General features: G+C 35.7%; 1 protein-coding gene across 5 annotated transcripts in view; it reads right to left on the bottom strand.

Moving 5' to 3' along the window:
- Positions 1 to 15,792: 15,792 nt before the first annotated feature.
- The window catches only part of scf (Calumenin scf), a 145,844-nt gene continuing 137,227 nt past the window's right edge, over positions 15,793 to 24,409 (bottom strand). For all 5 annotated transcript variants that reach the window (XM_067096078.1, XM_067096079.1, XM_067096077.1 and 2 more), the window contains exon 7: positions 15,793 to 16,756. In XM_067096078.1, coding sequence (XP_066952179.1) covers positions 16,568 to 16,756 — 189 coding nt within the window. In that variant the 3' untranslated portion in view covers positions 15,793 to 16,567. The remainder of the gene's footprint in view (positions 16,757 to 24,409) is intronic.

Genomic DNA, 24,409 nt, shown 5'->3' with positions numbered 1-24,409 from the left:
GTAAGACTTCTGGCCACAACAGCGAAAACTGTCCTGGAATCTTCTGGAAGCCTTTTGGTGGCAACTTCAGGCAAGGTGGTAGAGGTTATATCACTAAGGAGGCAGAGCCTAGCATGAACTTCTGTTGAGGCCATCCCCTCTAAGATTCTTCTCATAGGGGTCCCAAAGTGCTGAGTAGCTATATCTAAAGGGAGCTTTTTCCTTTCAAAAGGGAGTTAAAGTGTTGCCCATTCTTTGGTGGAATTTTTCGAAACTGGGATGACCGTAGCAAGTGGCTTTAATTCTGCCACTGACTCTCGTTTTCTAGTCACTACAAAGTTCTGAAAATCTGCCTTCACATGGTTAATTATTTTGAAAGTGAAGGGACAGAAGGCTGGGGGGCTACTTGGTGAGCAATTTGGGTTTTATTCAGAATGGAAGTAGAGATCCATTTTCCATTAACCTGGTAAAGGATGTCTTCTATAGCTTTTAATGCAATAGATGTAGGTAAGAGAACCGTTTCTTTTAGTGGTTTCTCTGTGTCTGGTGAAGGTGGTACCAGGCACAATTCTGTATTGGGGAATGCTGCCCTTTCTCTAAACCCTATACGTACAACTTCGATCATGGTTTTTCTCACATTAATTAGATACTTACCATCAGGAGAGAAAATACACATTGAGGCATTTTGCTAAGGATTATCAGTATCATTAGGGTTGTGTATTGGAACCCCTATTATGTTTTGATCTGGAATTTTGTAGTCTGAACTGGCCATTTTGTTGGTTCCAGTTGGAATTCTAACATTATACCTTGTTTGGGCAGAGTTTGTATCCACTCTCACTTTTTGGCTCCACGATGCAGTACTTTTACACTTTGGGGTATACATGGCCAACTTCATTTCCTTAACTTCCTGTTCAGAATCATGTATTATGTCCATTATATATTGTCAATCTGTGGCAAGGACATTGTTGATGTTACTAATAATTTCTTTACGGAATTGATCAAATGCCATGCACTGTGTACTGTATCCCATTTGGGGGAGCTTGCATAATCTGGCTGAGCATCAGCGACTGAACTGTAACCACCTGTTACCCAAGGGGCAGAAGCCCGGGGTGAGTTACTATACCCCTCCCAAAATGCAGTCAGTGCAATTGGGGTTAGGTGGATCCTAGTATCCCTGTTGGGGGAAGGATCCTCTTCAACCTCTAGAATTCCTTCTGGAAGGTTTCTCCCATGGTTAGCTAAAATCTGTGTCCCTGGTCCTTCTGGGTTCAGCAGGGTCATTTCAGTGGTAATGTCTACTCCATGTTCATTAGTAAGAATGTCACCCCCATGTGAAGGTTCCTCTACTTCCTCCGTGGGGTTATCATGGGAGGTGCTGGGGATTGATCTGTAATTCTAAGCCGGCTGTCTGCGGTGAGCTAGCTTATGGCAATTGACGTTTTCCTATGTTATTTTACCTGCTGAACAAGAATTTAAAATAATAATTTATTTTGTCGGTCGGCTGTAACTAAAATGTAATTGACCCTTGAAAACTGCACGTCTGTGCCAGTGGGTGGCACACAGCTCAAGGGTAAATTACAGTTTAGCAGCAGCTGACTGGCAAAATATTACCTTAAACTATTGTAAAGCAAGTAAAATAACATAGAAAAACGTCAATTGCCACAGTCTAGCTCCACTGCACACTATTCGAAGCTTTTGTAAACGGGAAACAAAACATTACCATTTCTGCTTTCAACTTGGGTGGCCTCTATAGGTCGCTGTGGCAGAACGGCGCTGCATGCCTTATCTGCATTTTTAAAGATTCCTGGCAAGCTTGTATGTTCTGGCAAGAGGTAATTACTTTAAATTCTTGTTCAGCAAGTAAAATAACTCAGGAAAACGTCAATTGCCAGTCTCTCGCAGCTCTCGCTAAGTGCAGAAAACTGGCAGCTGCTGATTGGTGAACCGAAAGCTAGAGCATTCATGTTAAGGCTTAGAATCAGTAGTACTAGTAATGAATGAAAAGTGCCTTTGGAACGGCTCCCACTATCCATTTATTCGTCCTTCTTTTTCGTGTTCCAAATGAATATATAACAGAAAATACAACAATAAGGTACCCAAACCTTTTCCCAAGTTATTTACCCCACCAAAAACTCTGAATTCCCAATGGGTCCCCCTTACTGTTAGCTATTCTCGACAGGGTTTACCACAGCAGTTCTAAGATAATTTACAGTTTAATTACATCCGAGCAACAAAATATTACTTTAAATTCTTGTTCAGCAGGTAAAGTTCTATAGAAAAATGTCAAATGCCTTAGCCTAGCTCACAGCGGACAGCCGACTTAGATCTACCGATTGATGTTACTGGGTTGCTGCTGGGAGCATACTACAAATTTTGCACATATCTGGGGACCGAGCAAATTGTCCTTGTTTTTTACAAGGACTATGTTCATGGCAGGTGGTATGGGCTGTACCCACTGGTAAAAAGCAAATGGAGCAATTTGCTGCGGAACACTTGAGCTGATGGTCCTGCATAATGGCAGCCCTGTAGTGATATAAAACAAGTTGTTATTAGAAGCTAGCTAGTATTAATTGTTTTTAAATGAGGGACACTTTTGCAGTTCCTCATATCTAAAATATCCCATCTTACAGGTTAACTTGATTACAAGTGAGTACAGTAGTTGTAATACATTTTATTAAATAACTATATGTTAACTTGTACCCTCCAAGGTTTAGGTTAGACTTACACCCATATACTTATACACTGTTAGTCCTTTTGTAATGGCTATATGAAATTTTAAATCTAATTGCCATGCTATTCAGACTAACTGCTTTGAACTAATTTGTTTAACCCAAGCTACTGTTTTATTTGGCTTAGGTTAATACTTGTGGTATAATCTCCTTAGGGGGTTCTCGCCTAACCTATTCTAGGCCACTGCCTATTCTAGGTTATTTGAAACTTAAGGATATAAACTATACAGAAAAGAACCCTCTTATACTCTAGTTTTCTGTTTTATGTGGCTGCAACTACCCTTTTATCTGATACTTGGCCACTGCTGTTTTAGGCTAATAGTAGGATATTCTCTTAAAAAGGGGTTCCTACTTAATCTGGTTAGACTATTGCCTGTTCTAAGTTTATATCACCTTTAAGGATATAGGCTACATAAGAACTCCACTAATACATAGCATCATAGATACGCTACCCAGTCGTAAAAACTAGGTTATTTTATTAAGTCTAAGATACTGTTTATTTCTAATCCTAGGCTATTTGGTCTAAACTACTGCTTAGACCAATGATAGGACATTTCCTAAATTGTTCTCTCTTAGCTTAGTATAGGGCATTGCCTAGTCCAGATTATTTTAGATCACTCTTAAATGTATAGGCTATATAAAAACAAACTTACTAATTATGTAACCTTATAGTTTGGCTACTATTTTTATCTAAACCAGGTTGCTGTTTATATCTAGTCCTAGGCTATTTGGTCTATTATATAAAACAGTAACTTATTAATGTGTAACCATATAGTTAGGCTATCACTTACCCTAATCTAGGTTACTGTCTAATCCAGATTAATTAATTCACCCTTAAGAAGATGGGTTTAACCAGTAGTCTTTACGTAAAACACAACTACCTTAATATGTAACCTTAAAGCTAGGCTACCATCTCATTTATCACAGATTACTATTTCATCTAGCCCTTAATAATGGGATGTTTCGTAAAAGGTTATCACTTAACCCAACATAAGATACTGCCTAGTCCTGGATTATTCAGATCATGCTTAAATGTACAGGCTATATAAAAGGAAAAGATTTTGTGGCCTGTTATCTAATCCTAGGATCCCTGGTGTAAACTAGGCTGCTGCCTAGGATCATAACAGAGAATGTCTTAAAAGGTTCTAATCTTAATTTAGGCTGCTGCCTAATCCAGGTTATTTAGTTCACACTTAAGGATATGTAATCCTAGGTTATAGGCTACAGACAACATCCACTATTAATCGAGTAAATTATTCTCACTGAATCTGATGTAGGCTACTGCCTAGACTATTGTAGACATTGTTATCTAAAAGGATTATCTATATCAATGATAAACTGTGGAGCATTTTTTTTAGTTAAAACATCTAAATAGAGAGACAAATTCTTCAAAACAATTTGTGCTTTTTACAATTAGTGATCAGCGATCGTAAGCAAGCACTGACCATGTGCTCGCAAGAAATGCCGGTTTCGGCTTTCATACAGAAATTAATTACCCATTCCACAGGTTAAAACTAAAAACTTTAATTGGAACTTACAAATAAGCACTTAACCTTCTATTTTAGATGTTTCCATGATCCTCGCTAGTGAAAACTGAGAATCAAAAAGCTGAAATACAGAGCGCTGGTTTTCAGTGAACTTTATTCTCACTTGACCAGGAGAGTAATAGTTCCCTGGTCTTGTACCAGTCTGTTTGTAGACGATATGGTGGATGCGCATGCGCAATAGTCACTTCTTGCAGATTTTGACGTTGGAAAACTGAGTCAGCTATGCCTGAAGATAAGGGAAAATGCCCTTTTATCTTTGAGTCCATTACGCACTCCATCATGTGTTATAGTTTTTTCATTACGACATAATGCCTGGCTACCAGACCAGCTAAAAAAGAATTCTTTGAGATAAGTCTGGCCACCATGGAGCCCTGGAAGACTATGCAAGGGTAACTCCTTGAGGACGAAACGAGTGACTACACTATCAAAAAGTTCCACGGAAACTTCCATCTTTGGACACGTGTTACTGTATCTGGGCACTTTGCGAGAAGATTGACAATGCTGAATTTGCACCGGAAATGCCCAGTCATGTTTGGACTGCGCTGAATCCAAAAAACACCCAAGCATCTGCTTCTTGCCCTGTTTGACTTCTGGACAACAGTGGTGTACTAATGTTTAATAAAACAGCTCGGTCACCATCAATGTGTCAACCGTGACACAAAGTACACTTATTCAGTCACTATTGGGCAGTTTCATTTTTCAGAGTCATTTGCAGTCGTGGAAGCTGCCTCTCCTTGAAACAGCAAAACTGCCTGCATTTAAAAATAATAATAATAGTCACCATGATTGTAATAATTATCAATAATGCACCAAGGACGCCTGGTAAGACGAACTTATTGCCGCTAATCTGCCCAGTATAGTCTATGTCCTCCACGAGTCTTTCGGGGCCCTGGGTTGGAATCCCACTGCTGCCACCAAATTCTGTTGTATAAAAAACCTACAACTTTATTTTTACTTACCCCTAAGATCTCCAATCGATAAGCGTGTCTTTCACTAAGCCAGCTTTGACAAAAGAAACTTCTCCTGTGGCAACTGAAAAGAATCCTCCTCTCTCTCTCTCTCTAAACTATTGTGTGGAAATTATTTTGTGAAGCTAACATGTAATTAGGAAAAGAAAATGCTAAAAACCACAAAATGAGTGTAAAGGATAAATGAATATTTCCCCCAACATAAACACCTTCTCTAACACAGAAATAATGAATGGGATTCTTCCAACTGCATTCTTCTCCACTAAGCCTTCACATAAACGTAATCCCTTACGTCTTTGTGCCATTAAGATGACCATTTCTCACTATGGCTCTATCACACGCATGTCTGTGTAGATGCGTGTCCACCCCAAATTAACCATGGTTCCATTGAAACATTCTGCCAAAAAAAAAAAAGGGAACCATCTCTGTTAAAAATCAAATATCACCCAGATCATCAACACACAGCACCACATGAGATAAATGTTGAATCATTATAAAAGAATAATCAAGTCTGTAAAGGAAGGCTCATAAAAATTAGTAATTTTGCTAAGTCTCTACTCATTCTCCAGCAAATGGGAATTCCAATTCCCAGCGTGTCCAATATTTCCTTTCCAATTGACTTATCGCAATAGAGTGAGCAATCCATAACAAGCCTCTTTGCACCAAGCATTTTTGTAACACAGGAACAGATTTATGTTTCAATTAACACATCCAAAAATCCGATTAGAACCGAACCAGAAAGTTCCATGGAAACTTCTATCTTTGGATATGTGTTACTGTATCTGGGCACTTTCCGAGAAGATTGTCAATGCAGGATTTGTGCTGGAAATGCCGTTGTGTTCAGACCATCCTGAACCTGAAAAAGACCCAAGTATCCATGTTTTGCCCTGCTTGACCTTTGCACAACAGTGGCGTACTATAACTAACTGTCTATCTATCTATATACACACAAACACACACACACACACACATATATATATATATATAATATATATATATATATATATATATATATATATATATATATATACCCCAAACTTACACGAGGTTAGGTTCCAGAACCCCCTCACGCAAGGTGAATTTTCGTGTAAGTTTGGCACAGTCTCTAAAAATGCTAATAAATGCTTATTTCGAAAGTTTAAACACTAAATATGACCCTAATCATGCTCCCAGATTATTGAGTTAACTTTTAATGAAATTAAAATTACTGTAATTTCATTTGAAAGTTAGCTTAATACATTACCCTTAAAAAAAGAAATAAATGATGTAAAAATAGAGAGTTGGAAGAGAATTTCTGTCTCACTCCCCTTCTGACCAATCTATTTTTAGAAGCCTGCTCAACCTCTTTTTAATAACTTCTTTATTGTACGTCTCTTTCTCTTTGTTCTGAAATACTTTTTCATGAATAAACAGTGTTTTTTATTTTGACTAATACAACTCTTAGTTATTATGTCTCTATGTTTTAGACCGTATTTGCCACACTAGCACATGTACACTTCGTAGATGGCACAGGTAAAATTAGATCAATTTAAGCTATCTGCTGTGCACGTAAAGATACACAGAAATAATAAGTTACAAAAATGTGTGAGCACTAACTATGAACGAGAGAGAGAGAGATAAGGGTTGTCCTTACTTAAGAGAGTGAAATTATTTATCAGTTATTATGGAGATAGAGAGAATAATGAGAGAGAGAGAGATTGTCCTTACTTGAAATATCAAGTTGAATTATTTATGAATTATTATGGTGACAGAGGATAACATGAGAGAGAGAGAGAGAGAAGTTATTCTTACGTTAGACATCAGAAGATGGAAATTCATTATTAAACTAACTTTTAAGTGAAATTAGTTACTGTAATTTCATTTAAAAGTTAGCTTAATACATTACCCTTAAAAAAAAAGAAATATTTGGTTAATGTAAGAATATAGGAGAGTGTGAAGATTAGTATACTATTTCTCTCTCTCCCTGTTCCACCGATCTATTTTCAGAAGTCTTCCCAACCTCATTTTTAAGAACTTCTTTATTCTGTCTCTTTCTCTTTGTTCTGAAATGCTCTATGTTTTAGAATGCAGCATTTACAGTTTGTAAATGGTACAGGTAGAATTAGATCAATTTAAAATTATCTACTGTACAGTTAAAGACATACAGAGAAACAGTAATACATAGGTTGTGCTAACTACGAACGAGAGAGAGAGAGATAACAGTTGTCCTTACTTAAGAGAGTGAAATTTTTTATAAATTATTATGGACACACAGAAAGAGAGAGAATTACAAGAAACCTTTGACCTCTAATCAGCAACACTACCCCTCTTGTCATGTTAAAGTGACATGTCTGACAGCTTTTGCCTTTGAGCTTCTTACAGAAGATGAAGGAAAAATATTTTTGTTTGTTTAAAATATGTGATACATATTTTAAATAAACAAATATTTTAATAATAATAATAATAATAATATTTAATAATAATAATAATATAACTGTAATTACAAAATTCATATGTGATACATACAAATTTTTTAATTACAGTTATATTATTATTATTATTAGTATTTAATCTTATTAATATTTGAAAATTAGTGCTTATTATTAGGTAAAAATTTTATTTATCATACAAAACAAATAAACATATACATGTACCATAAAGATTCTCTCATCTCAGTAAGAGAGAAATTATTACTTTTATTATTTAATGTTATTCAATTACACATTAAACTATAAAACTTATAAATTACTTAAAAAATTAAACATAAAGACTATTGCAGGGTTTCTCAGTATTTGCAAATGTTCGCATGTCTGTGAAAAACTCGTGTATAATAATTAGTTTGGTTCCAATGAAAAGTTTGCGTGTTTGAATTCACACTTAACTTGAATCACAAGTAACTTTGGGTATTACTGTATATATATATATATATATATATATATATATATATATATATATATATATATATATATATATATATATATATATATATATATATATATATATATATATATATATATATATATATATATATATATATATATATATATATATATGTATATATACTTGTTAATTTGCTTAATTTTTATTTGTGGCCTTTTAAAGTAAATTCTCAGTTATTTTCAATTTAATTTTCTTTTTATGCCACAAGAAAAGCTGGTTAATGTTCCTCTTGCTCCCACCGAAGGTTGTTATTATTTATGTGGTACCTTGCCCATGAGAGTTGTTTTTTTTTTTTTTCATGTATTTATTTGGCTGGATGCTTGTTTGGCGATTCCCCATTCATTGCCTCACGTTTGGTGGGGACTGTTGGCTGAGGATAAGGGCAGTTTGTATTCGGCTCCTTATCGTGGAGGTTTTGCTGACCTTACTCCTGCAGGACATCCATATGCTGGAGATACTCTGAAGAGTTTTATAGTCTGAACGCCTTGCTGCATTTTGAGGTCCCCTTTTCCTCTGTACTACAGAGGACGTTGCTGGTTTTTCTCTGCTTGGAGACGTTGTTGCGGCTCCGTCTCTCATGCTTACTGAGGGGCATCTGCTTTGCTTTGGTCAGATGCCATTCCCGTGCGTTCTAGAGGGCACTGCCTATGCTCCCCTGTATCTACTGTATGCCTTTGCATCCTTGGACTCACCTATTGCCCTTGGAAGGACAGCCTGTCTTTCCCCTCATTGTGTGTCTCTTCGTCTTGCTTACCTCCGGAGTTGTGAAAACACCTGATTCTGTTTTGATAGCCGTTCTGTAATTCTGTTGCAACGTGCTATCACCCTGGGCGTGGTTGATATTAATATTGTCAGTTTTTTTAGTGTTTTATTATGTATATAATTATTAAGGTTTATTTGTAAAATTTAGGATTAAGCCTCTTCCCCCCCCTCCATTCTCTCCTATTCATAGGAATAAGCTCTTCATTGGGTGAGTCGGTAGAGTTGTGGCCTAGCACTCGTTAGGCCCGAGTTCGACTCTCCGGCCGGCTAATGAAGATTTAGAGGAATATATTTCTTGTGATAGAAATTCATTTCTCGCTATAATGTGGTTCGGATTCCACAATAAGCTGTGGGTCCTGTTGCTAAGTAACCAATTGGTTCTTAGCCACGTTAAATAAGTCTAACCCTTCGGGCCAGCCCTAGGAGAGCTGTTAATCAGCTCAGTGATCTGGTAAAACTAAGGTATACTTTTTCGTAGGAATAGGTTGTTTTCCTTCCTTCTCCTGAATACTGTCTCTCGATCTATTGCTTGAAAGAGTTTATTTTAGGTGAAGGTTGTTGTGCACCCTTATCAGTTCTTTTTATGGGGTTTCATTGTTTTAATTTTTTTGTAATAATTAAGATTTAGTGTTATTTTCTGTGTTTTTGCTCTTTTGGTGATCTTGAACCCCTTGGCCTTAAATAATCCTTTGTGGCAGTGATCTTTAAAATGAAAAAGAGCCTGCTTTTGCCACTTCTCAAATCTTAAATAGTTGTCAACATAAGTTCATTACAATATATCTGTATATATATATATATATATATATATATATATATATATATATATATATATATATATATATTTATAAATATTTATATATATATAATGATGCTACCTTGTAATACATATATCCTCCTATAATTTTGATATATTTACTCTTTTTCTTATGTATTATTTGTATTAATAATAATTATTGAAATATTATATTATAGCAGATCTCAAAAGAATTAGTGCTTTAGATGACTTAATAATGTAATTTAGAATGAATAATATCTTTCTTGATAAAAGCTTAGTATAAGGAACACGTGTGTCCTGGTGAGAACTTGTTTCATTTCAATTGTCATCAGTTGAGATAAGAGAGCGCTTTGTTTTGGGTTATACGAGGACAGTTTGGAATAACAATTGCTGATTCGTTCAGGAAATCAACTCAGTTTTTCATCTTGTTTATAAAACACGTCAATCATAATTAGCCGATTGCAGTATGTTTCAATCGTGTAAAGATTTCTGTAAAAGCCTTGTCCCATACGAAAAGAATGCGAGTGATTTCACAAAGTTACATACATGGCTCTGATCACGTATGCCACTTTGAGAGAAAGAGTAACATGTCCAGATTGCGCTCTAAACGTTTGCTGGGAGTGACGTCACCTTCCTACTAGAAATTTCTCTTTTGGTATCTCGTAACCAAAATGCCTTAGCGACGTCATGTAGTTGTTTCATGTGCTACTGGAATTTTGAAATCTGTTTCATTCTTAATCTTGAGACCGACCTGTCTGGTTCACTCTCTCTCTCTCTCTTTCTTCAAAAGAGAGAAGTTATTAATTAACGCAGAATATTGTGGTCACTGGTGTTAGCCTTAGCTTTTTTGAGATCTGAGAGTAGGAAAAGTGTAATGGCACCTTATTAAAAGTGTGATTTGTGGAAAAGCAGCTGCAGCAAGTGATTTTACACAAATTTTCACAAACTTCTGTAAGGTAACGTGAATTTTACTTATTAATACCATGGTATAAGTTAGGGAAATTTTGTCTTACTGAAATTATTATTAGTAAATCTTGTGTATTTTTGTTTTTTTTCTGTTTGCAATCTCTTAAAATTTTCACATTTTTTTATGTTTGTGATATAACATTTATTTACGTACCATTTTAAATATTTCTTGGTAATTTAATATTACATACGTGATTTAATTTTTCATTTATTAAGATTTTCTTTTCAAATCTTAAGTAATTCTTGATAGTTTAAATTTTTCTTGATTAATTTAAATTCCTGATAAATTAAAGTTTTTGTGAATTAGCTTTGTTTCATAATTTAATTCAAGAATTAATTAAGCTTTGTGTTGTTTTCAAGTAATAGTAAATTTTTCAGATTGTGAATTCTAATTAAAAATTTTTAATTTAAAAATAAATTTTTGTATTTAATATTTTTAGAAAACAGTGTTTCATTTATTGACCACCAATGAATAGGATTAATCATGTGTACATAAGGCAAAGTGATAAACATGTTTTGTTCTTTCAGTTTGCTAAAGTGAATTAAGGCCAGGGCCACAGTTGAAGTTGTTTGATGGAGTGATGCCCTTTTACTCTAGAATATTTCTTGTTTAATTGTTGATACCTCACACATATTCTGATAAACTTAGGTTGATTTTTCAAGTGATTAATAAGTTTTCTAACGGATCACTGTTACCTTTAGAGTACTCAGTTGTGATTCCTAGTGTTATGAGAGTTTGGGTATCTGGCTGAAGTGAGGTAAATTTTTGAATTTTGAGATTAGTTGTGTAATAACCAGGTACTTGGTATGCATCGTGACAATATATATATATAAATATATATATATTACATATATATATCATATATTATATTATTTACATATATATATACTGTATATATATATATAAAACGGTGTCCTCGTTCAATAGGGTGGTGGCGATGGAGGAGGAGTTAAAATGCCACTACAAAGGTATACTGGCCCGAACCTCGCTGTCGAACACATGGAGAGTTCAAAGGTCAGGCCAGGTTAAGGACATCTGTTCTTGGTGGCGTTTGGAGCACTTCTCTCTCTCTCTCTCGATATCTGTTGCGTCTATAAATAACCTTTGGGGATTACGCATCGCGTCCAACATAGGTGGTGCAAAGGTCAATCTTTGCCATGTTTTCTATATAGGCCGCATGGCATCGGTTAACCCTCGTGGAGGGTTTTAGGATAGGGTGGGGCACCAACTTTCTCTTATTGGCCCCTCCCTTGCCCGTTGTCTGGCACCGTCGAGGAAGGCATCCTTGAAGGTCATCTGGAACAAGGCCTTAGGCAGTCATTTTGAACAGAGAGAGGGGTTAGGCTTAACCATTTTGGGGAATGAAGGAGAGAGTTTATGAAGGGGCAAGTGGAAACCCACAGTTCTAGTGATCAAAACAATTGAAATTAATTTTATTTCTTTCTCAGCTACGTTACAGATGTAAAAATGGACACAGGTGGTTCGAAGAGAGGTTCCATTCGTTGCACCTCCCCAACCAAGTTAGCATTCACACTCTAGATTGGGTGAGAATGATTACCAGCAAGCAAACTCACTTAAATACTTTACTTCTCTCTCATTTTCCTTTGGTGCCTTACAATTTAACTTCAAATTCTGCTTAACAATTAGCTTCAAGAGGCAAAGCAACACTGTGACATTTATGTTAACGCAGAATAAATACTTGCTGCTAGAAATGATGTATTCTTATCAGTAAATTCCTATTATGTTAAGGCAGCATTAATCAGAATATTTTCAGTATGTTATGGTACAGTTAAAACAATGAATTAATATTAGGTTAATTCTAGATACTTCATGCACTCTTAATAATCATCAGTTACGAATTTTGCACACATGCAGTTAGCCTGCCTTGGAGTGTCATTACAGTCAGGTAAGCGTGGCTTGGTTAGGTGTTTCCACAGTACTCAAGCAACGGCTCAGTGCCATTCGGGCACTACAAACACAAGGTTGCAAGTCTGAGACTCGAGATTTTTTACAGAGATTCACAGAGAGAACAAGTGACAGATTCAGATAATCAATGATTGTTAATAAAAGATGAAGATTAAATATGCTGAAATTACATTCCTTAGCCTATGGAAAATGACTAGGTTCATTCTTTAGCCCAAGGAGGCAGCAAAGGTAGCCAGAGGGCACGGCTCCTCTAGCAGGATCATTTGCCAGCATCTATGATAATGGCACTGTACCAAGTTGGCACTCATATAATAATAACTAAGGGTGATGGCATATTGTATTTTAAATGCATCATGATGTGATAGGCATGAAAGGGAAGTCATAGGACTTATACAGTTGGCATATCAGTCAATGGCACTCTGCATTGGCAGTGGGGATTAAGGTAAAATGGGCTTGGTAAGGCATAAAATAAATGCGAGTAATAATCAAAAGTAAGGAAGGGAAATGTTAAAGGAAAAGAATAAGGGATAGAGTTATAAAGGAAATAAATAGGCGAAGGACCCTGACATCCTCTTCTGGATAGAGGTACCAAAGTCTTCATAGAATAAAGGGATGACACTGTGCCATTTTGACGTGGGTGCCAGGAGAGCTCTGGGGCTCTCTTTAAGCTACCTGGAATTATCCACGGCCGTGCTACTTCCTCCACGGACCTCTCTTACTTTGATTTTCCCAACAGTGTTTGGCAACTGCCGACATCTGATTATAATGCCTTTACAGGATTTGCCAGTTTCGCCATAGTACCCATCTTCACAGTCTAGACACGCTGCCATAAGGCATTATAATCAGGCGTCGGCAGTTGCCAAACACTGTTGGGAAAATGACCATAAAACAGACTGGGAAAATATGAGTTTTCTGTACAGGAACACCAACAAAATGGCCAGACTAGTTGTAGAGAATGCCTTCATAACGTGCGCTAACAACACAATGGCAGGGAACACCGGAAACGGCTTTGAAGACAGCATATCAAGAAAAATCGTACATTCCACAGTAGCAAGGAAACGAAGGAAAAACGCAAGAGGATGCACGGGAAACGAACACCTGGATGAAGATGCAGGCAGAGAAAGGCCAAGGTCACGAGGGGGTGGGGGTCACACAGGAGGAGTAAGGCAATTATAGGATTAAAGTACCCAGCACACAGACATAAATACAGCTGGACTACGCGTCTGGTCATTGTATGGATACTTGATAATGAGGACTGTTTGTCCAAGAAAGCTTGTAACTTTTTCTGAATAAATATTCCATTAGATACCATCCAGTTTGAATGAGGTCCTGTATATATATATATATATATATATATATATATATATATATATATATATATATATATATATATATATATATATATATATATATATATATATATATATATATATATATATATATATATATATATATATATATATATAATCTATATAATATACAGTATAAACATGTACTGTGAAAATGACAAGAGGTACCTGCAGATAATGTGACATCTAAAGAAGTTTAGGGCTCCTTTGGAAAATGAAAAGTGAAAAAGTCCAGTTCCATAAGGAATAGCAAGCAACTTGCCATACACAACTGGAGAATCAGTTATCAATAATGCTGCATAAGAAGAACGTATGTAAACATCAGTAGGTTTATGAAGAGTAGGAAGAGAGTACTACAGTAATAGTATACAAAGGAAAACTGGATGCATTTCAGTGTGAATAGCAAGATTATTATTATATACTTTAATCTGATCGCTGGGATATTTATCTCTCAAAAGGCTGGACATGCAAAGTAAGAGAAATAACATTACTAAAGGAAGCTTTGGAAATATCTAGGAAAGTGCTGCTGGAAAATTGTGTAAAATTGTCAAAATAAAAATCAAGTTAACAATGACTGGACAAAAGTCTGCAGAGAAAATGGCCATGTGGATGGGGGATTAGTTATTTTCTATAGGTATTGGAGCAAATAGTGAAGTAAGGGCAGAGGACAATGTTGTGGTGGTGTGTTTGAGTAGGCCTTGAAAGTACACATTTTTGCTAACTGGAAGGTAATTAAGAGGGTAGTGAGAGAAATAGTAAGAACAGTCCTGATGAAAAGGTGACAGACTACTAATCTACAGCTGAAAACATATCTAAGTAAACACAGCAGAAATCTATGGCAGACTTGCAAGGTTTGCAATGCTTTAAAGTACTATAACAAAAATATACTGGGATTCATGGGAAAGGTGTGCTGGGAAGTCACTAATTACAAAGGAGAAAGTTACTGTGAGATGTAATGCCCATATGCTGTAAAATAGGCCATCTCAGCGATACAGATGATTTCATCATCTATTAAGAGAAAGAGTTGTTGTCTTGAATATAGCATATATGGAAGATGCAGGACTAACACCAGTACAAAAAACTGTGGAGAAAGTGAATACAAGCAGCTCTGGACCACATGGGAATTAAGGCAGAAAGTACACAAGAAAGCAGAGGGCAGAGAACTCAGCTTCCCTTTAATCCTCAGACAGAAAACTTGAAGCGAAATGATGGTGGTGATGATTTTAAGAGCCTTCTGAAGTGAAGCGATATTTTCCTTGTCTTTCAAGCTTTTTTAACAGTATTCCATTATCAGCTAATATATGAGAGATATTGTCAACTACATCCAAACCTGGAAAACTTCAACTTGGTCTGCCAAAGATGAGGTCAATTACTTCTTTTAGCTTAATATTCAACTTAATAAAATTTCTCTCCATACACCTGTAAAAACTATTCTGATCTTGGGCTGTTTATCATGGCAAACCCTTCTACATGAACTGTCAAACTATGACTGATCACTGGTATGGATTTTGATAAGTTTCCCCTGGAATGGACAAACTAAAATTTGTGATAATGTCAGATTTAATTTTTTTTATGAGAAGAGGGTGAACAATTTTCATGCATGTTCATAGCATTAAAATCCTATTCTACAGTTAAAAAAAAAAAAAAAAAAAAAAAAAAACTTCAGCCACAGAGGTTTTGAAGTTGTATTACTCTTTGCATTTGATCCTGTAAATAGTACTTCAACAGCTTGAGAATGCGAATAATCATGAAACACTGAGAAGTTACTGCTATACCAATGGCAACTAAACTGTCCTTTGTTTATTTCAATATGCTCCTGGCCCTTTCCCAAATATGAGGTGAACCATGTAATGTAAAAAAATAAGACTGAATAATATTGAAATTTATTTTTTGTTATAAAATATACAAATCTTCACATAATAATGCAATACAGATTTTTGTACCACTGACTGGCACTCTTCCTTAATACTGAAAAATAAAAAAATGACCGAAGAAAAATAAATAATTATGATACACAACAACAAAGCATTCAAACCCATATCATTTCATTTGTACATTCTCTGAGTTGTCTTGCATCAGTCATTGGAGTCTGAAACAATCTAAAAAAAAAGGCATATTCATATAATATAGTAATCACTCATTTACAGAGCTTACTTTTATAGGCATTTAGGCAGAGAGCAGAGGCTAGTATCATCAAATGACTGTTGGTGCTGAACTTTCGTAGTAGACACTTTGATATTACTTTTTAAACCACAACTGGGCAGTTAATTTCTTATATTCCATCTGACTAAATTCTAAACACCTAGAGAAAGTTCTGACCACATGAAAAATAAATGACTACAAATTTTATCCTCAAGATTATGGCTCGTTACATGTATATTAGTTTAACTGAAATGTGAAAAATAGAATTAAACACAAAGGACAGTATGAACTTTTTTAAAAATGACCAAAATATTGTTCCCATTTCTTATCTCTGATATGGGCTAAACTCATTAACAACCCAGTCTCATTCATATCCATCTACCATTAGTAACTTAAGTATTCTAAATTCCATTTGCTTACAGCCTACATAAAATATGAGGGTCACAATAGCAGTCATTTCATAGCTAATGTCTATGTTGTTCCAAAAGTATAAAAAGTTAATCATTAAAATTCATCATGTCTAACAAGTGCTTCACCAAAGTCAGTTGCTTGAGAACCTACAAAGACATCATATTTGTTCAAGATTTCTTCTTTTGTCAGCTGCCTGTCCCCATCACCATCAGCTTCATATATAAGATGCTTGGCTTCTGCTTCTGCATGGTTGTAATCGGGAGGAATAATCCAACCTTTCACCTGAAAAGACAAGCATAACTTTCCTAATATTTGATCAACAGCCTCTGCATTTTTGGTATAACATGATCATCTCCAAACTTCAAATCACTGAAAGCCCTGGAATCATATAAAACAATGTGTACCACTGGACTCTGCAGCTGCTGAAAATATGACAACCATAATCTTGATTTATTACAGTAATATCACATATTGTTAACAAGGAAGGAAATCACAAAATATGTATTTAAGAACCTCACCGAACAATCTAGGAGGCCTTAAAATATTTGATTCAGTTACTTATAAATGACGCTCCTCTACTTACGAACGAGTTACATTCCGACCAGCTGTTCATAGGTTCAACTTGGTATGCACAAAGTCAATACGTACAGTACTATTTATGCTTTTTATGCTAAAACCCAATACTAGCACTGTTACTGTATTTTATAGAGCACTTTATTAATAAAAATTATATATAAAACCTAACATTAAACAAATTATGATAATAACAGTGTAAAGTACATGTACATTTTTCTTGCCTTTGAAACTGGTGTCGTAGGCTTGTTGTAATGGATGATGAGAGGGGGAGGAAGAATATACCTTAGTTTTACCAGACCACTGAGCTGAGTAACAGCTCTCCTTGGGCTGGCCCGAAGGATTAGACTTATTTTACATGGCTAAGAACCAACTGGTTACCTAGTAACGGGGCGGTGTGGAATTAATGTAGGGGTGGCAGTCATCAACGTCTTCTTCGATTTCTTTGGGAAGGATTTCTTCATCACTTTCCTCTTCATTTTGGGAGGAAGCAGTCATTGGAGGTAGGGAGGCTCTTGAGGCTGAAGGCACTGGTTTAAAGAATTTGTCAATGGAAGTTTGCATTGTTTTTCTTTTCTTTTCATTGTACAGTATATGATATGATAGCACTGGAAAGCATCACTGACTGTTGTTGTTACTTTTGGGAATCTTTCAACATTGGGGTCCTGATTCTCAAAAATAGTCAACACTCTCTCTAGAAGAGAAAATCCCTCAGTCATCAATTTTGTTTCTTCTGTTTTTTGCATTTTTCCAGTTCCATCAAATCCTCATTTGTCAACTCCTCTGAATGACCGTCAAACAGCTCTTGAAAGTCCTCTTCCCCTACATCAAGTTGTAACTTTTCACTTATGTCAACGAGACTGTTAAGGATTCCCTTTTCCTTCTCTTCTTGATTAAACCCTATGAAGTCATTTACAAACTGTGGGCATAAGGCCTTCCATACTCCATTCATGTTGAGTCACTTACTTCATGCCATGCAGCATCAATGTTTTTTATACAATTGTAAATCTTGTAACCCTTCCAGAAGTCACATAAGGTCACATCTGCGTCATTTATCTTTAATGCTTGCCTATACGTATGGAAATAGTATTATTTTTTGAAATTTGCTATTATGCCCTGATCCATTGGCTGAATGAGTAGGGGGTAGGGGATAAATAAACAACTTGAACATCCGGATGGAAATCATCTAATTGTGGTGGGTGACCTTGGACATTATCCAAAATTATGAGAATCTTAAAAGGAATGTTATTCTCTCAGTGGTACAGCTTGACTTTTGGTATAAAGTGATGATAATCCAGTCCTCAAATACAGCAAGAGTCACCTAGGCTTTCTTATTGGATATCCAGATTACGGGTACAGAACTTTTTGTGATATTTTTCAGTACCAATGGATTTCCTGCATGACAGATGAGGAGAGGTTTTAGCTTCATGTTTCCCAAACAATTGCCACCCAGCAGTGACGTTAGCCTATCCTTCGCCGCCTTAAATCCTGGCATCATCTTCTATTCACCGCTGATATACGTTTTTTCTGGCATTTTTTCAGAAAAGGCGTCTCTCGTCTATTAAAAATTTGCTGAGGGGTATAACCTTCCTCATCAATTATTTCCTTAGCGTCTTGGGAAATTTTTCATCACTTCCTAACTTCTTTATTATTGCCACTTTAGTTTCCATCGAGATGGCTTGACACTTTTTAACACTACCATTTTCATCACTGGTCTTGCGCTTGCCATCAACCAAGGTATATAACAGATGTGATAAATATTTAATGATAAAATCAGACGAATGAATTGCTGCAGAGGAGATGAAGTCCCAGCACTACCATAGGTACAAAGAATCTGGGAAGCTACAGTGCTGTTCAGCGTTGGTAGCAGCAGAAATTGTTACTAAGTCATGGCAGGACCTCACAACAAAATTTGCACTTGCGGCCCAGAGTGCTCCAAACAAAAATTGAATTTACGAGCACGGATGCTGATATCTCTGAAAGGTCGTAAGTTGAAAGTTCGTAAGTAGAGGAGAGTCTACTATAAAACACAACCAACTTAATACTCTCAGTGGACTGTTTATTTCCTCGCAAAGATAGACGAGAATACACTGACCTGATAAACATGAAAAACTATACATAAAAGTTTGGAACTCAGAAATTGCAGTTCACGATGATGATCAATGTAAATAAAAATACAAGGATATTGTGCAAACAAATAGGAAACCATAATGTCACATTCCCATACAACATAACAAAGGACAACATTTTATTAAAGAAACTCATACCAAATACACCAAAATTTTACATTGTTACACAATTCTTACAAAAAACAAAATTTGTAAATGATTTACAGTTCAAGCAACACAAATATAAAGTATAAAAGTTAATGTTAGGATTCATGTTTGATGCTGAATGTAGTTACTGTACTCTGTGATATAATTCATTTTGTGCATATCAGTTTGACACCTATTGTGAGACTAGGTTTGTCTTAGCTTGTAACCATTACATCCATTATCTTAAAAGACATCCCCATAATGGAACATTGCTTTGTATGTCTTGTGTAGTAAATTAATGATAGCACTTGGGTCTTTGCTTTTATATTAAATGGTCGATTAACCCTTAAACGCCGAGCCTCTATTTACAAGAGTGTCTGCCGTATGCCGGCGGCGTTCAGGAGTTAGCGCCGAAGCAGAAAAAAAAGTTTTTTCAAAAAATCACAGCACGCTTAGTTTTTGATATTAAGAGTTCATTTTTGCTCCTTTTTTTGACATTGCCTGAAGTTTAGTATGCAACCATCAGAAATGAAAAAAATATTATCATATATAGATACAGGTAGTCGTTGACTTACGACGGCATTAGGTTCCGACAGAGCGGTCGGAAGTCGATCTCGTCGTAAGTCGACCAACCACATATGTACATGTATTCTGTACCTACGTATATTATCCATCATATCTCCTAAGTATGACTAGCCTACATATACATTTTATATTATCCAAAAAATGTGCATGTATAGTACCTATTTTTACGTTTAGCATATGAAATCTTATCATGCTTGAACTCCTTGATTAATACTTACTTTTATTACTGTATTTAACATTTTTATTGTAGGCATTCAAACCATCTGTCTGGTCTGTTTACATTTTCTTATCCGCCATTTGCATTGCCAATCGGCTACACGTATGACGTAGTATTTACTTTTGTTTATTTATAGGTTTGAATTAAATACATATCGTATTTGACGGCGTATAAGATGCACTTTTTAAAAAAAAAAATGGCCTAAAAAATCCCCTCGTCCTATGTACATAATGTAGGCTCAAAATTTAAGAATTTTGGCGAAATTATACATGAAACGTCACGTAGATGTTGTAGCCTAGCGTAAAATTCGGTGTTATCCTAATAACCTATTAAAAAACAAAGTTTATTATAATTATATTTATCATTATCACACTTACCATCACCGCAATTACTACTGCTAGTATTATAATCAATATCTACGTTGTTATTATCAATATTTTCATTAAAATGTTAATATCATTATAAATCGTCTACAGCGGATCGCCGCATTCCACATTTATAGATATAAACAGTACGTGTGCTGCCACCTATTGGTGATTATCTCGAGAGCTTTGTGGATAACAAGGCTTCGTTCAGTTGGTAGTTGGCAATTCCTGCTAACATTCTTTTTACGCATAACAACATGGCTTCGATCAATTGGTGGTTGACAATTCCTGCTACCATTCTCTTTAGGCACAATAACAAGGCCGTTGAGTTCATATGCCGTAACTTCGTGCTAGCATTCTCTTTTAAGAATAATAACATGGCTTTGTTCAGTTGCTCACGAGACTCGAGCCGTTACATAGGAAACATTTTTATTTATTGAATTTTACCCCTTGATTGCATACTTTTATAATATTTAATGGATATATATAACATATATTACCGTAGGTAACATCTTTATTAATGTTTTTGTTGATTCTGGCGGTAAGAAACGATGTTTACAAATGAATGTGTTGCGATCTATTGGTAAACCTATGAGGTAGCTTTCAGCAGCAGACGAAACATTCGATCGTAGTAAATGGCTGATTGTATAATACATATTTTGATAAATATAAATATGGTAAATAACTTCTTTATTAATGTTTTTGTTGATTCTGTTGGTAAGAAACAATATGCATATGATAACCTAATACTACAGTTTTTACTTACCAAAATCATATGAGCATAGGCTAGGAAACCTTATTTTTTTCCCTCAATGTCCTGCTGAAATTGGGGTGCGTCCTATGCAGACATGCGTATTATAAGCCATCAAATACGGTAATTTGTTATTACATTTATTTGCAAAAAATAGAAATAGAAAATACATTACAAAAATATGAATCTTTTACCATTTTCAAACGACACAAACACACAATGCTGCCGAAAGCTGAGCATCTCTCGGATATGAGAGCGCTGCGGTAGCGGAAAAGTATCGTCTGACGCTGTTTTCGACGTATTTTAGCAAAATATAAAATTAAATATTATTATATATTATTATATTGTCGTAGCCGTCGTAAAGTCGGTCAGTTGTAAGTCGCATAGGTCGTAAGTTGACGACTAGCTGTACTGAAATATATGACAGCGTGAAAAAAAATTTCATATATAATTGTATACAAATCGTGCTGTGAGCAAAACGGTGAAGACTAATGACTTATTTTTTTTCTTTGTATTATACACTAAATTGCGATGATTTTGGTATATAATAAAATGTAAAACGATCAAAGCAACACAGAGAAAATATTATCACAAAATGATGCATGATTTCGTAACGCGCGGACATAAAAAAAAAAGTTTTTTAAAAAATTCACCATAAATCGAAATATTGTGCTAGAGACTTCCAATTTGTTGCAAAATGAAGGTAATTGATTGAATATTACTAGACTGTAAGTGTTTTAGCTTACAATTGTAATTTTTTACCATTTCGTTCGAGTTAAAGTTGACCACAGGTCAAATTTTTTCTATTTATCGTGATTTATATGAAAATATTTCAAAAATGATAAAAGCTACATCCATGAGTTATTTTTTTGTATTCTACATGAAACTGCGCACTTTTTCATATATAAAACTTTATGTAATGACTAATATAAAACGGTGCAAACGTTACGACAAAGTGACAAAAGAATTTCCGAGATGTTCGGCAGAGTTACCGCACGGACATAAAAAAAAAGTTTTTTCAAAAATTCACCATAAATTGAAATATTGTGCTAGAGACTTGCAATTTGTTGCAAAATGAAGGTAAATGATTGAATATTACTAGAATGTAAGAGTTTTAGCTTACAATTGCGTTTTTCGACCATTTCGGTCAAGTCAAAGTTGACCAAAGGTCAAATTTTTTCTATTTATTGTGATTTATATGAAAATATTTCAAGTAATTTGTTTTTTCCTAACATACAAACCTGAAGTTCTGTGCATAAAATTTAGTGTGTGAACATGAGTTGGAACAGCCATTTAACTTTCAGACAAGGTCATTAACCATCGATAGGTAGTGGGAAGCCCCATCCACCTGTCGGTATGCACTCCACTTTGCCTTTCAGGCCAGTTGCCCGAGTGAGGGGTGGCTCAGGTGGGCCATTAATGTCAAGAACTTCAGGTTTGTATGTTAGGAAAAATACAAATTGCTTTGAAAGTTCCCTACGGTATATCCCCATTTACGATGGTTCATTTTATGGTAAACTGAGTTTGTGATGGGGTCAGCAGTTCTGATCACATCGAAATTATGATGCACTACCAATACAACAATATTTTGAAAATATTTTTAAATTTCACACATGACGGGCACAGTCAGCAGCGTAGTCAGGTAGCATACTGTGTAAAATACGTTGGCCCGAGAGGCTGGGATGAGCGTGTCTCTTATCCTGACCCGACCTCACTCGTGCTCTCTGTCAACAAAGTTAAGTTAGGTTGGTGTTCATGTGCAATTTTTGTGTGTTTGTTTACATGTATGAACTGTTTAAAACTCAAATTACTGTAGCGTATACCAGTATGTCTGCCAAATGCCCAAGTGAGTCTCCTACTGGTAGTGCCAAGAAAAAGAGGCATTCCATTACTTTAGAACAGAAGATGAAAACTATTAACCAGCATGGAAGCAGTAATGGTGATCGCTTGTGACGAGCATCTACCGCAGTCAATGGTATCTACCATCATTAAGGACAAGAAACAGATAATGGATGCTATAAAAGCATCTGCTTCAGTTCATTTCACAATTATAACACAGAAGAGGACAGGGCCTTTGGAAGAAATGGAGCATTTACTGGTCACATGGATGGAGGTTCAGATACAAAAGGTGTATGCCACTCAGCCTCTCGACCATTCAAACAAAGGCACGCTTGCTTTTTGAGGAACTGAAGAAAAAATATGACGATACCCACAACAAAGATTTCGCTGCAAGTTCTAGATGGTTTCATTGTTTCAAAAACCGCCATAATTTTCATAGCATGAAAATTAGCAGTGAAGCAGCAAGCGCTGATGTCGAAGGAGCCGCTAAATTTAAGGATGCTTTGCATAAGATCGTCGTTGACGAAGGGTGCTTGCCAGAGCAAATCTTTAATGTTGACGAAACAGGAATGTATTGGAAGTGGATGCCTCAGCAGTCCTACATCCATAAAGAGGCAACAGCGATGCCTGGATTTACGGTATACAAAGATCGACTGACTCTTCTGCTTGAGGGAAATGTGGTTGGATGTAAACACAAGCCATTCATGATTGACCACTCTGCAAATTCGACGGCATTAGCAAGAATCAGCATACGCTTCCTGTCCATTACCAGCACATGAGAAAGCATGGATGGCTGCACTGCAATTTGAAGACTGGTTTGTGCATTGCTTTATTCCAGAAGCAAAAGATTATTGCAGGGAAAACAAGATCCCTTCAAAATTCTGCTGATTCTCGACAATGCTCCCGGCCACCCCCAGCACATCGGAGGTATTAACCCTTAAACGCCGAGCCTCTATTTACAAAAACATCTCCCGTATGCCGGCGGCGTTCGGTGAGTTAGCGCCGAAGCGGAAAAAAAGTTTTTTTCAAAAAATCACAGCACGCTTAGTTTTTAAGATTAAGAGTTCATTTTTGGCTCCTTTTTTTGTCATTGCCTGAAGTTTAGTATGCAACCATCAGAAACGAAAAAAATATCATTATCATATATAAATATTGAAATATATGAGCGCAAAAAAAATTTTTCATATATAATTTTATATAAATCGCGCTGTGAGCAAAACAGTTAAAGCTAACGGGTTATTTTGTTTTTCTTTGTATTGTACACTAAATTGCGATGATTTTGGTATATAACAAATTGTAAAACAATCAAAGCAACACAGAGAAAATATTATCACAAAATGATGCATGAAT

This window comes from Macrobrachium rosenbergii, chromosome 52 (assembly GCF_040412425.1).
Source record: "Macrobrachium rosenbergii isolate ZJJX-2024 chromosome 52, ASM4041242v1, whole genome shotgun sequence".
Classification (NCBI taxonomy): domain Eukaryota; kingdom Metazoa; phylum Arthropoda; class Malacostraca; order Decapoda; family Palaemonidae; genus Macrobrachium; species Macrobrachium rosenbergii.
The sequence above is the reverse complement of the archived record's forward strand: the minus strand, read 5'-3'. Positions and strand labels throughout refer to the sequence as shown.